The 14,155-nt window shown below is 39.8% G+C and overlaps 1 protein-coding gene and 1 long non-coding RNA gene across 6 annotated transcripts in view; one reads left to right on the plus strand and one right to left on the minus strand.

Moving 5' to 3' along the window:
• Window positions 1-14,155, minus strand: part of sdk2b (sidekick cell adhesion molecule 2b) — a 252,146-nt gene that overhangs the window by 68,117 nt on the left and 169,874 nt on the right. For all 5 annotated transcript variants that reach the window (XM_034859904.1, XM_034859902.1, XM_034859899.1 and 2 more), the window contains exon 2: window positions 12,098-12,257. In XM_034859904.1, coding sequence (XP_034715795.1) covers window positions 12,098-12,257 — 160 coding nt within the window. The remainder of the gene's footprint in view (window positions 1-12,097; window positions 12,258-14,155) is intronic.
• On the plus strand, window positions 484-8,064 carry LOC117936639. The gene is made up of 3 exons (XR_004654990.1): window positions 484-494; window positions 5,462-5,466; window positions 7,943-8,064. It is a non-coding gene; the product is annotated as an uncharacterized LOC117936639 (long non-coding RNA).

Below are 14,155 nucleotides of genomic sequence, written 5' to 3' on the forward strand. Positions count from 1 at the left end.
ACACACACACACACACACACACAATTATAGGCACAGACAACAAACACTTGCTTTAGACTTTCCTCTATGCAAACACGTACATGCACAAAATCCCATGGGACAAAGGTTTAAGCTTCATGTCTCCAGCAGTTGACACTGTCCCTCTGACCTTGAATTCAGTGTCCAGCTGTGGTGGCAGTACTGCCTTCCTGCCATGTGGAGGCAGTGTATCATATACCATACTTAATTATAAAGCTGCTATTCTGTGGAGAACTGTTGCATCTTTAGCCACATCTGGTGATACAGCTTATGCCAAAAGAACAAGAGGAAAGTGCTGATGTTAAAAGTGTTGGGTCTCATTTATTTTGCTAACCCTCTCCTTAGGGCTGTGCAATCATTCAAAACTGTGTTCACAATTACGATTTGGGCTCTTAACAATCACAAAAACATAGTAATTGAGGAAGACAATTATTTAGCTCATTACGTTTTTTGAGGTAACTCTTATTATGTCTTGTGTTCTGAATGGAAAAAGGTCAACAGGAAAAGTACGAGGGCAAATGTGACAGTTCTACGTGTTTTCACTGTTGATTCGTTAAACTCTTTCACTGTTTTTTTGAAGTTTAATAATTGCAACATCTTTTCAAAAGTCAATGAGTAATCGTGGTAAATCATTGTGATTTTAATATTGACCAAGACAATCGTGAATATGATTTTTTCCATAATCGAGCAGCCCTACCTCTACTAAAACTATTATTAAAACCTATCTAGCAAGTTGCCAAACTTTAAATCACAGTAAAAATATGACTGATGACACATATACAGGAAACAGAACACTTGTTAAAAGAACACTTACATACAATTAAATCAACTTATGTGTTAAATTAGTATGCTAAATTGTCAATTCAAAGCAACAATCTAACCACTTCAAGCAGTAATTAGTTTGAACTTCTCACTCAAGCACACTTGATTCTTAGAAAACAACTTCCATTATTTATTATTATTATTTATAAGAGTGCAACAACATGAATGCCTTCAGTGTATGTCTGATTTGTGGCATTGAGACTACAAAGACTTGCATAAGACAGAGAGGAGCTCTTGCAGGGAGACGAGGGAGTGTGATGCAGCCAGGAGGAGGATATGATGAGTTTAAGTAACCATTGAAAACACCCCTAATGGTCCTGTGTGTGCGTGTGTTTGTGCAGCTGTTTGACAGCATCACCTGTGAACTAACAACCAGCCTGTTGGCTTCAGGAAGAGACTCCTGCAGATACTCATCAGTAATCAATGTTTGTTTGACTGTGTGCATGTGTCTTCTCGATATCCGCAATACAGCAGGGTATATCTGTGAGTGATAACCTCAACAGCACTGGGATACAGAATGGATTTGTCAATTTTAAGTAGTCGCGACTGCTCAGAACGCAGGCGCCATCTTCTTAACAGCCTTCCAATAATTAATAAATGGCAGTGCACTGGGAGATACATGGAGCGGCCAACTGTTAAAGTGTCTAATGGCATGTTAGATGGCAGAAAAACATCTAAAGATTTTAAATTGGCCTACGGCGTGTTGCACATGTTTAATTTGAGTCATTCTAGCACAAAACATTCTTGTAAAAAAAAAAACTTCATGTGGGAGGGTAAACACTTATCAGTAGGAGTGTGCCTGCCATCTTTGCTGTCATGTTCCTGCATGCTATGTGCTCAAAAGTGCTAAGGGAACTACCAGAAAGGATGTCGTAGCGTAACTTTCTGTGATTGGATGTACCTGTTACTATAGTAACCACAAGTTTGTTTGAAAAGGTTTTTGGGGATTTAACCTTTTGTTTTAGGAGTGTTTATTTTTTTTTGCATGAACAAATGTTTGGGAAGAGCCTAAGTGAAGGAAATAGAAATATTAACAGCAATTCAAAAGTTTCAACAAGCTATTTGCAGAAAAGTTTGGACACTTTCACAACGTAAAGATAGGGAGTCACATAATAGAAGCCGTGATAACATAATCTTTCCTCTAATATCAGCACTACAATCTGTGTATGATGTTGCAAAAACCAAAAGTAGTAGACTAAATATATAAAAACATATTCTGAAAGATTTAAGGAAAAAGCTGTCATAGACTGCTAGCAGAATAAGACAAAAGAAAAGAAGCAAACTTCAATCATACTTTCTAAGAGGCTTTGCAGCTAACCAAACAAATATGTTGGCTGAATGAAACCTAATACAAACCTAAATATATTTTAACAGACAACCTAACTTTTGGCCACATTGGAACATGCAAGCCCCCTGACACTGACCTAATCATAGCAGCCACCTGTTGGTTGGCTTTGGCACTCAAATTAAAGGGTACAGTGCATCCCTTGCTAGTAGCCTAGCTCCATAACTCAAATTCAAAAAGGTCTGGTGTTGTGCTCACAGATGCATATTATTCCAAGCTGAAGACACAGTTGACCAATTAGACCTTTATACATCAATGTAAATGTCATCAGTCTATTCTGTAAGCTAGCGACCTAGCAACATCCATTAAAAATAGCGGCAAAAAAAACAATGAGATTGAAACTGCTGGCAAATTGTTTGAAGATAACAAGCACAATAACTCTGGAATCTGTATATCTAATACTTGCTGTGAAAAACGGGAATATAAATTCTGGGGACAACAGCTGAAAATGGATATGTCAACTCACTACTAATTCCTTAGAGAAACAAAACCAGACAATCCCCTTTCCCAAAATAATATATTCTGCCATTGACACGATATCAGGGTCAATGAATATAGTGTCAGAAAATTGGCAATTCATGCTAGATTATTAGCAAAAGTACTGTGCTAATTTGATATATTCAAAATGTCTAGGAAGCTGCCTTTGTGCTTTGGAATAGGCTACTACCAAATGGAAGTTGTGCTGGAATAACAAATGGCTGGGTGTGTTTGAAGGCTGTTAATATCTATAACAAAAAAAAAATGAAGTGGTATCAAATCTCATTAGCAGCTGCATCGGTTTGACCCGAAGAAGTAAATGAGTTTTTGCACAAAGTCCGTTAAGGCTTAATCAACTAATCAGAAGGCTCTATTAATGATGTGGGACTCCCTTCATTTGTTCCATCAACTAAATGAATACAATTAGTTATATGTGTTATGAATTGATGGAAGGAAGATGAGGTGAACAGATGATGAAATAGTGTGCAGGGGAAGGGGGTGGCAAATAAGAAAAATATGAGTCACATCTGAGTTTGGTTGGAGAAGCGGCAGACATTAAGAGAGAGATAGCTGACAGGTGGTGTCGGTGCTCCAGGTTTAACCTCGCTGGGGCCTACCGAGAATTCACCCCAGAGCCAGAACCTTCAGGGTGACTTTAGACAGTACTCTCTCTCGCTCTGTCCCTTATATAATGAATACAATTAACCTTTAAGGAGCTGTGCGTGTTGGCAGCAGGTTGGGGGAGTCTGCGGGGGCTCACTGTGTTGGACAGAGATTGATTGATGTTCCTGTGGTCAGCGCACTCCGTCAGATCCCCTCTAATTAGCCCCACTCAGGAGAAACGAGTAGATGGAGGAGTGGCAGGGAGACGGATAGAGGGACGCGAGAAAGAGGGAGGACTGGGTATCAAGTGGATTGGAGAAGAAGAGAAGAACAATGAAAAGAATGAAATAGAGAAAGAGGGAGGGATGGTAGGGGATGATTGGCAAAACTATAATCCTTGATTAAAGATGGCTGCAGTGCACTTTATAGAGAGTATTCCTATGATAACAGCATGCCTTTTACCAAGGTTAGCTCCCATAACATTTTACTAAAATTGCTACTTATACACTTAGATTATAAACCATTATGTACACAAACACATTCTAATTATGGCCCTGACTGCATGACAGTAAATCACAGTGCCATAAAGCATCATAAATCTTGGATGAGACAGTAATGACACACATCTTTTGTCCATAGCAATAATGCATTTGCTATAATTCAAAAAACGCTCCCTGTCATTAGGGTTTATGTAATTTCTCTGCTAAACACGGCAAATCATTTGAAATCTTATCTAAAAGGGTGTCTTTTGCATTGCACTACGTCATGCAACATCGTTATTTTACAACTCACAATAAAAATCAAACAGCACAGTGTGTCACGGCTCACTTGTAATGATGTTTTTCGGTCTTAATTGTGTTGTTTGGAGTTTCTGATAAGGTCACCCACCTCTTACAACACTTTGATGTCACTTTACTTTCTTAAAGGTGCTCTAAGCGATGTTGGGGGATGTCACTTCTTGTTGACATTCAAAGTATTGTCAAACAAAGCGGAACAAAAAACGGAGGCCAACTTTCGACAGCTTCAAAACTATTTTTTTGGGGGATCATGATGGATTGATGTGCCAATATTCTGATGATTCTTCTTGTGCTGTGCAAGTCATAAATTAAAATATCCCTCACAGAAAACAACTAGTCAAGTAAAATGCTACCACGTGATGAACACATTGACACACAATTCAAGATTGAAGACACATTTGCAGGTCTTCACCGAGCTATAGGTGATTTGTCTGAAAGCAGTTGGCAGTAGATCAATAATGTACTGTATATTTTTGAGAAGCTGTCCTTTGAAAGTGTATTGAATTATGTATTGAGATCATCTTCTTAAATCTATAGGATGAGAGTCTTCATTCTGATCTTGAGAACAAGATCCCATCACATACAACACATGACAGGTAATAGGGACTTCTGCCTTAAGCTACAGGAAATCAATAGTGGGTAATTTGTCTACAGGCCCAGGGGGACAGACTCCGTATGTTCTATCTTTTCTAAAACAGATGGATAACTGTCTGGTGAAGACAATTTCCACAAACTATTTTCCACTGTATTTGTCAGCTTGACCATTTTGTTCCCTTAACAATTTGTCAGCCTTGATGCATACAGAAGCTTATTTCCCTTGAGCTGCACAGACAATGCAATATGCAATCTTTAAAGCAGTGAGGCATATCTGATGGCCAACATTGGTTTGGTCTTGCATGTGACGGTAGCCTGGGAAAACCCTGATAAAATGTTGGCAAATTTGAGATTTGCTTTGCAAGTCTGTCTGGCCAAGAGCCCATTCAAGCCCATTTCCAGTTTTTCAAAATCGAGGCACCAAACACAACCATTGAGGCGGGCTTTACAGAGTGACGATCTTTGTTTACGTTCAACATGGCGGCCGTTAAAGGGCAGCAAAACTGATGATGCTGCTGTTGCTGCTATGTCACCCAAACCGTTGGTCTGATTGGTTGAAGGACTATCCAATTGCGCCCAGAGGTATTTGAGCAGCGTCCGTTTGTGACGCCCCTTCAGAAATGGGTTGTGAATGAAGCCGGCCCAGACCCACTCTCAGCTGCAACTGACAAGGGTCTGGTGTCAACCAGGCTAATGTGACACATGACATATTGCTAGGTGACTGAAGCATATGCACACATGAGTCATGGCGGATATATGACAAAAACATGATGAATAAAACTCCATGCATCTGCTTGGATGAAAGCTGTGGTAGTGGGTGGTGCAGTTTGTCACACCCACTTACTGGCAGAGCTGGGTATTGAACCACAATGCTTTGACTGTGGTTCAGATGGATTACTGTTTGATCAGATATTTTCTGATCTAAATCAGGAAGTTTTTGCTAACTTTGTTAATATTAGACAGTTAATTTAGGCATAGTTCTTGCACGGCTGCTTGTAAAATTTAACACTGCTGCATTGAAAGTTTGGTATACTTTGTCAATTCAAAAAAGGGTTTCATAAAGGTAGTGAAAGAGTATGGTTGTGGCATCAATTCTGCACCTGTCTCAAACACTTACAGAAAGAAAACAGTTTACAGCAGCAAATGTAGTTTGATGTTTGAAAGGAGACATTTAGGCAGCCACTTTGGTCGTTGAGTGGGTGACTAGTTGGTTAATAAGGAAAGGAACTAAAGACTTTGGACACTTTTCTCAGCATTGCTGAATCCTTGAAATCCATGCTGTAGACTTGTGCTATAGCCTTCTTGCGTCTATCTCTGTGTATGTTTGGTCCCTCACGCCGGTCTCCTTGTCAATGCCTCTTGTTTGTTTGTGTGTTTGTCTGTGTCTGTTTCTGTGTGTCTTGTTTGTGAGCTGCAGACATCCTTCTTAATGTTGTGTTTTTGTTGGGTATCCCTCCTTCCTGTATCTCCTCTTTGTTTTGCTGTGAAAGATTTGATCGCAAGGAAGGATTGTGGAAAAGTTGCACTGTGCCTTCTTCGGTATGTGTAGGGTACTTTTCTGTATATTGTCATCTAGACCAATGTTTTGCACTTTGGCTTATTTGTTTAAATAAATAAAAAAACAATGAAAGGAACTGATTTGGGTGTGAATTACTTAATTTCTGAATCTATTCTAAGAATTCCAAATTCCCAAATTATCCACCCACAAACTGTAATACATGTGAAGACTTTAGTTTTCATTGCAGCACTTCTCTGTCTATTCTGTGACACATGATTTATCGTAATCCCTGCGCGATACAATACCAGGAGCACATTTTCTTGCGTGGGTCTGTGTAAATCAGAGAGAAGCCTTCAGACAGCAGCAGCCCTGCCGGCCCACTCTGAACGTAGGTTAAAGCTAAACGTTTGGAAACCTCAGAATCAGAATGTTTCTCACACCATTTCAAACTGTAGACCCAGCATTATACAAAATCCTACCATACCCTATCATCACAGTTGTAAGTATGATTATCCTAACAGAGGAAGTAAACATAACTCCATATTAACAACACATAATACATGCTGGTGAATGGTGCGTCCTTGAGTATTTGTGGAATCAGAGAAAAGTATTAAAAAGGGTGGACATTCTGTCTAGTTGTTAATGTAATTAGATGTCCATGTGTCAGGCTATACAGAGGTGTTTGTTAACACTGGCTGTGGATCACAAATTAGAAAAAGCAGCTGTACCTGCCAATAGAGCAATGACACTGAAACTCAATGAAACACACACAAACAAACACACACACTCACACACTCATGTACAAACACAGTACATGAGCACAATATAACAAATGCTGTCTGTTTTTCTGCTTTACTCCTCCACAGTAAAACAAGAAGTGAGCAAGTGCAAGGGGAAAGAGAGAAACGTTTAAAAAAAAATCTATTGTCTATCTGTAACTGGGGGTTGAGGAGGAGAATGCCAGGAAGACAGAAAATAGTTGTTTTTAGTAACAGAGGGTAATCCATAAGGTCATCCAGAGAGAGACGCGGCCTTGCTGGCTCCGTCCAAGCCCTGCCAGTCACTGACATGATGTGAATCAAGTACAGAACCAAGTGCGGGAATATTTTCCGCCTGTAGTTGGATGTAACTTATACACGTTCTCCTTAGTAAGGATAGAACAGATCCCATCAGAACACGGTGAAGAAGAAAATAGAAAAATGTAATACAAAGACAAATCCAATTGGACTCGTTCTGAAGGCCTGCTCTTTGGGGATTGTTTTGAAACAAATTGCTGTTTATGACAGTCCAAATCATCTGAAAATTGTTGGTTGACAATGTTTAAGGTAAAACATCACAATGGATGATGATATCATTTTCTACTACAATGGGCCAACCGTTAACATAGAAACGATCAGACATGCAATTAAATGGCCTCTGTAAATAGACAGCATTACATGGCTATGCTACCACCTGCTGGTGGGAGCAGTGAACTAAAACTTGACCCACTTTCACTTAACTACGGTGCCGTAAAGTCATTACGTTAATGCCTTTTCTCTCTTGCTCTCGGCCACTGTTTCAAGGTGCAGAGCATGACCTTACCACACGCTGATACGTTACAAGTTCAGGTAGAGCGAGCTATTACTGACAGGGAGAGAGAGAGAGACTGCATTAGTACAGCCTATAAAGTCTGCTCAAAACAATGGTCTTTTTCACAAATAGGTTGCACATAAGGGGAAAAAAATGGCTTCCACTTAAGGGGCCCTCTCTTGCCCACTTTCTCTTGCACACCGCAAAACCTGACGCAAGTGTGTTTGCTAGTTTAAGACCGACGCAGTTGTCAATTTCCCGTCAAGCGCCCGCGACTAGGATTAGTGTGTTTCTGACAGGGTGGGGGGCGTGGCATCACAATGATATCAACCATAGGCAACACCCTACTAAAAAAAGGTGGTTTGAATTCTTCCTTAGATCATAAAAAAACATCATTAAGAGTTGAAACCAGCAAACATTCAGGAAAAAAAATCCAAACAATACGCAACCCTGTTTGGAACATGTATTAATTAAATTAAATGGTTTCAAACTCAATCATGTGTATCAAAGCATTACAATTGTTGTTGTTGTGTGTAGTCCAAAGGCAAACAGATAGATTTTTCACACAAGCACATTCAACTTGTTATCATCTACGGCTACCTTGCCCCCTGTGTTCCCTCATCTCCATCTAGTTAGCAAGCGGAGCTTGTCATTCCTCTCCTCAGACATGGAATAATATTGTATTGAACTTGTGTTAATTTGTTCAGAGCCACCATGAAATTATATCTGTTAACAAAAAAGAACTGAGACAGACAGGATGAACAAAAAGGAAGGATAAAGGGGAGAGTGTGAACAGCGGGAAGATGGAGTGGGTAAATACAGTGCAACTTATATATCTATCGCTTGATGTTTTTTATACTAATGTACTTCTGGCTTATTTCGGAGCACGTTGTCACATGTTGCAGACTAGTCATTGCTGGAGTGATCGAAGTGACACTCTATTATGCTAGCTGTCAAAATGTTAATCTCATTTTCTAGGTTTTCTTTCTCCGTCTTGATTGTGAAAAAGCAAAGCACTCTTCTACTTGTGATTGGTTTGTAAGAAAAACACATTTTCACTCCTCAAATTGTCAACAACAAGAGACACTAAGTACATAAAAAGTCAATCATCGTGAACTTGTGATGATGAAACTGTCATGTCTTCTCGCTCATAAAATTCTTTTTCTCCTGTGACGGACTGTTGATTAGATTGTAGACTGTCGAATATGTGTTTTCTACATCCTTTAAGAACTCTTTTTCAGTCTGTCCGTCTCATTACAATACGAAAATTGACGAAAGGGTTATTGTTCCCTACAGGAAACAGAGGCCACACTCCATCAATCCAGCCAAGAAACAATTAACAAACAAAAATACTCTTGAGGTTTGATAAATAATTACCTCACTTGTGGTGCAATGCACTGTATTTATAGACCAATTCCACTGAAGCATTTTGTGTGGGACTGATGGGTTAAAAACTCCTTAATTGTATTGGATACAATTTTCAATCTTAATTAAGTTGAATTCATTTTTTTTAACTTATTATTCTGGAAGAAAGAAAGCAGGATGCTGGTCAAATGACCAGAATAAATACACGTGTGTGGCTGGTTGGCATTCAGAGACTATGTAGGGGATGTTGTTATGTCAAAGCAGTCAATGTAAGCCTGTTCTCTCCCAAGTGTGCCCCCCCCCCCCCCCCCCCCCCCCCAGGGAAGATCACTAAAACTGTGGATCCTCTCCCAGCACTGTCTCTCTCTTACACACGCTCCCACCTACAGTCCTACAGTACATGTTCAATAGTAATGCATGCACACACATGCACGCACGCGCGTACGGACACACACAGACACACCTGGCAGTATTGATCGGTTGCCAGAGGACACAAGGTCAAGTCACATGGTGTCAATATTTAAACCAGCAGTCAGCATTGGGGACCTCTATCTACCATAACCTCATTAATATGGGGGGTCTGGTTTGCTCAAATACTCTCCTGACACAGAGAAAGGTCAACTTGAGGAATGTGCAGGACTGCATACCTACACACAAACAACACACATCCCTATATTAATTTAGTTCCCTATTGAAACCATAGACTGTATATAAAGATGGACAATGCATCTATACTTCGTCCCACTGTACAAAAGTGAAGCTGAACAATCCCAGATATGGGCACTGGCATTTTGTAATTTTGGAGCCAGAGTCTGCACAGTAGTGATCTGCAGGTGAACAAGTGGTATCAAAGTCCCGCCCATATACCCACACAACCAATCATGAGTCAATCACAGCTGTAATAACTCATATAACTTGACAGCTCGAATAACTTGATTTTTTAGTGTGGCCTATGTCCCATCTGCTAACATAGAAGGGATTTATGACCTATACTGCAGCCAGCCACCTGGGGGACATCCAGAGGATTTGGCTTCACTTATACAGTCTATGCATCTACCTCTTATTGAAACAGGTGATACATAGCACAGTGAACTATAGTTCTGAACTGTAAACCAATGGGATGTCAAAAAATATAGTGTTTTTTGAAAATTAAATGCCATAAACCTATATGAGCACTTTGAGCTTAGATAGATTGTTTGATTCGATTTAAGGGGAATTGGGATTTCCTTATTCGTTAGTGTTCAAGTGCAACAAGTGTGTTCATTTTCTACAAATCAGAAGTATCCATTTTACCTGGTCTGAAGTAATGCTTTTATACAATACACACACACACACACACACACACACACACACACACACACACACACACACACACACACACACACACACACACACACACACACACACACACACACACACACACACACACACACAGAATGCTTTGTGCCTGACTGCTTGTTTAATCACTCATTCTACCACTCCATCACCTACCCAATAAAACAGTTAAGGGGGCCTTAAGGCTCCAACAGGCAGTGTAATTCTCACGAACAGTCCATTCTGATTAATTGTTCTAGCATCTGTGTGTCACTTTTGCCCTTGCTTTCCCGCCTTTCCCGCTCTGGTCTTATCTGTCTCCAAAGATTGTCATGAGAATGGCAAACTCAATCAACAGGCCTGATGCTGCAATGTCCACCCTCGTGTTATTTTCCCATGTGAACACAACAGTTCAGCCAAGATCAGCAAAGTGTGTGTCTACAAGCTTTCTTTCAATCCTCTAGTGCCTCATTTACACTGATGACTGCACACAAGCGCGCGCGCGCACACACACACACACAACCTCCCTGAGATAAGAGCGATGTTTGCCACATTCCAGATCTTAAAGTTACCATTTAAGATGGTTTATCTCCTGACCTAACTCTCATTCACGCCTTTTGCTGTCTCACTAGGGAGAGTGATGGAGGTCACAGACGCATGAGGGGAAAGGAGAGAGGCAGAAGCAAAAACAGAGGAAGAGAGAAACCTAAACAGCAATAACTAATACTATATTTAGTAGGCTATTCCATGATAAAACTAAACTAATATAATATATATAATTTGATGTTTAAATACATGATTTAATTATGTTTAATGACACTATATCACCTGGGCTGTTTCAGTGAGACTAATTTGCCTGCTTTTTGTGTCATCAGGATTTGATTTACCTTCCACTTTATTTCTGTGGTACTGAATTGAAATTGTGTGAGAATATTTTAAAAATAGTATGGGAAACAGGTACTGTGGGAAAATGTAGCAAGACTTTTGCTGTAGAGAAGGTTAGATGTGGCCCCCTCACCCAGTTAACTTTATCATAAATGTACAATATGCAACTTTCTGCCGTAAAGGGTCTCCCAAGCAAAACAATGGTTGGTAAACACAGACTTTTGATGACGTTTGGAAGTTGCATGGAATTATGGGAGTTGTAGTTTTTGTTGTTAAACACTATCGATGATTAGAATGCACAATTTCTCATAAACGGAACATCTGGGTGAACGTGTTTTCAGGGGTGAAAGGTTATATGACGACACTGACAGGCGACCAAGGGAAACAGACTTCTCTGGGTTGGAAATTTGGTGGAAACTCATAAAAATATATAACATAGGTATGGCCGTTTTTAGACATTTTAATGCAGAGTTGTTTTAGTTAAGCCTATAATTTCAAAAAGGGAGATACTGGTATTAACTCAATTTTTGATCAAATATACAGTATATACTGTGTTTTGGCTTTGTATGACAGTAAACTGGTGCAAATATGGCAGCATTCTGACCATATTAAATTTCCCATCCCATTTATCAGACCAAGCGTATCCATGAATCCGGTCAGCAGTACATCTCTCCTTCTTTCTTTGAAATGTGTTTCAAATACCTCAAATAAAACAGAAAATAAGGTCATTCATAGATTATTAAAATAGATTACATGGATACTCTTTCACTTATTCTCTCTTTCAATCAAAGTCATTAAGTTTGTCCTGACCTGTACTCCAGAGAGAAGCGGGTCAGCTCTGTGCTGTTGTGGATCCATTTGAACTCCAGTGGCCAACTTCCCTCAGCCATACAGGTCAGCACCAGCCTGTTGCGCTCCAGATGGAGCTGGCTGCGCACCGGCTCGGTCTTGAAGTAGGGAGGCACGTCATCTGTAAAGAATAAAGAAAGCATCCAAATAAAGAACACCTACTCTTAAATCCCACATAAATCCATGAACCCAGAGCCCCATAAAAACCGAGGCTACAGAATGACAGGAAAAGGGTGTAAGCATTAAGGATAAGAGCGAAGCAAATGCATTTTCTTGTAAATTTATCTTTCAACAAACCTTACCAATACATGTGCATTTTGTATGGGAAACTTGAACAAAGATGCAACTGCAGTTGATGCTTACATCGGACTGTAACAGATTGTAGATGGTCAGATGCTAAGATCTCACCAAAGACAAAGCAAACTCTGCTTTATTTGATTATCACTCGAGTGTAAACACCAAGCTGCCACAGTCCAGATGGAAAACCCTTTCTGAACGTGTCCCTTTTTGAAGGTACCTAATCTCATGTGAGGCACTGTTGCCTGCGCTCTTGATTTGCTCTGGGAGTGTCAGAGATGTCTGGCTAACAGGGAAGTGGAAGCAGAGGCATCAAGTCAAGAAGGATTTCTCCTGCATCTCCTGCACTGTGTATTTGTGTGTCAGTAACTCATTGGCAAGGGGCACCACTTTCCTCCAAGCTAGACAGAGCAGACAGGAGAGGAGTTAAGCCGAGGAGGAGGCATGAAATCCTTTCATCATTCGTTCGCCTCCACTCCGTTTCGCTCTGTCTTTCGCTCTTTCTGTTTCTTATACACGCTCTGCTGAAGTGTGAAGGAATGGATTGAGGAAGACCGTCGAGAACCTCTCCACAGGGTGATGCACATACTAAACATGGCGAAACACACACACACACACACACACACACACACACACAATTTTTATATCTCAATCAAGAAGCCTCAGACACAAACTGTCAAGGTCCCTTGTGATTCTAATATCTCACCCTTGATAAATGACGCAAAAATGGAGAGCTTACTTGATGATCATTGTAAATATAGAACACATTAATTGGATGGTTGGATAATATAATTACCAAATTGACTGATAATCAGGCATTGGAATTAAACTGTCAAAATGATCTATAGTGCTGATATTTTGTTCTTCAGTTGCGGCTCGACAAATCCACCGGAGGTAGACTGATAAGAGGAGGAATGGGGAAGAAAATAGGGAATGAAAGTAAAATAGAGCGAGAGACCAAAGATGATTTACAAGCTTTTCACTTTCATTCTACTGAGGCTTCTGGAAGTATACGCTTCATTTGATGACATTATTTATTTGCAGGTATTACTAACACTCTTAGTATAGAGTGAAGTATTATGTCTTACCTTGGAAGTACACAACATGGTAAAACTTCCTTAGTTTCCAGCATCAAATGCTCTCATCAAAATACAGGTGATCAACTCTTGTTGCTGCTGTTCTAATATTTAGACTACACTCATTAACATAAATGTGTTGAACAAGTATTAAAAACATTTTTCAGTATGATGCAACACAGTTCAACAGCACCACAAACTACAGCTTCCAAAATGACCATAAAGTTAAATCAACACCTCTGTAAAAACATTAAACATAATAACTTTCATGAAGGTAGGATTTATACAGGACTGCTGTGTAATACCACATTAGTTTTAGTTAGTCGTACCAAATAAACTGGGAACTGACATAGCAGACCCAAATGTTGTTTTCAGTTATGCCGAGGAACTTTTTAAAAAGAAAAAATTATAAGTAGAAAGTATTTTTCCTTTACAAACAAAAATTCAAGTACGTAAAACACGGTTTACATGAGGTACATAATGAGGAAAATCAAGAGAAATTACGCGCATATGAACAGCTGATGTTTGAAGTTCAAATATGCGTGACATATCTGAATATTCATACATTCCTGTTGTGGTTTGGGGTTTTTGTTGGGTTTGTTTTCCCGTTTCTGCCTCCTTGTGAATGTCTCAGTGTTTTCCCAGG

The sequence above is a fragment of the Etheostoma cragini genome, chromosome 21 (genome assembly GCF_013103735.1).
Source record: "Etheostoma cragini isolate CJK2018 chromosome 21, CSU_Ecrag_1.0, whole genome shotgun sequence".
Classification (NCBI taxonomy): domain Eukaryota; kingdom Metazoa; phylum Chordata; class Actinopteri; order Perciformes; family Percidae; genus Etheostoma; species Etheostoma cragini.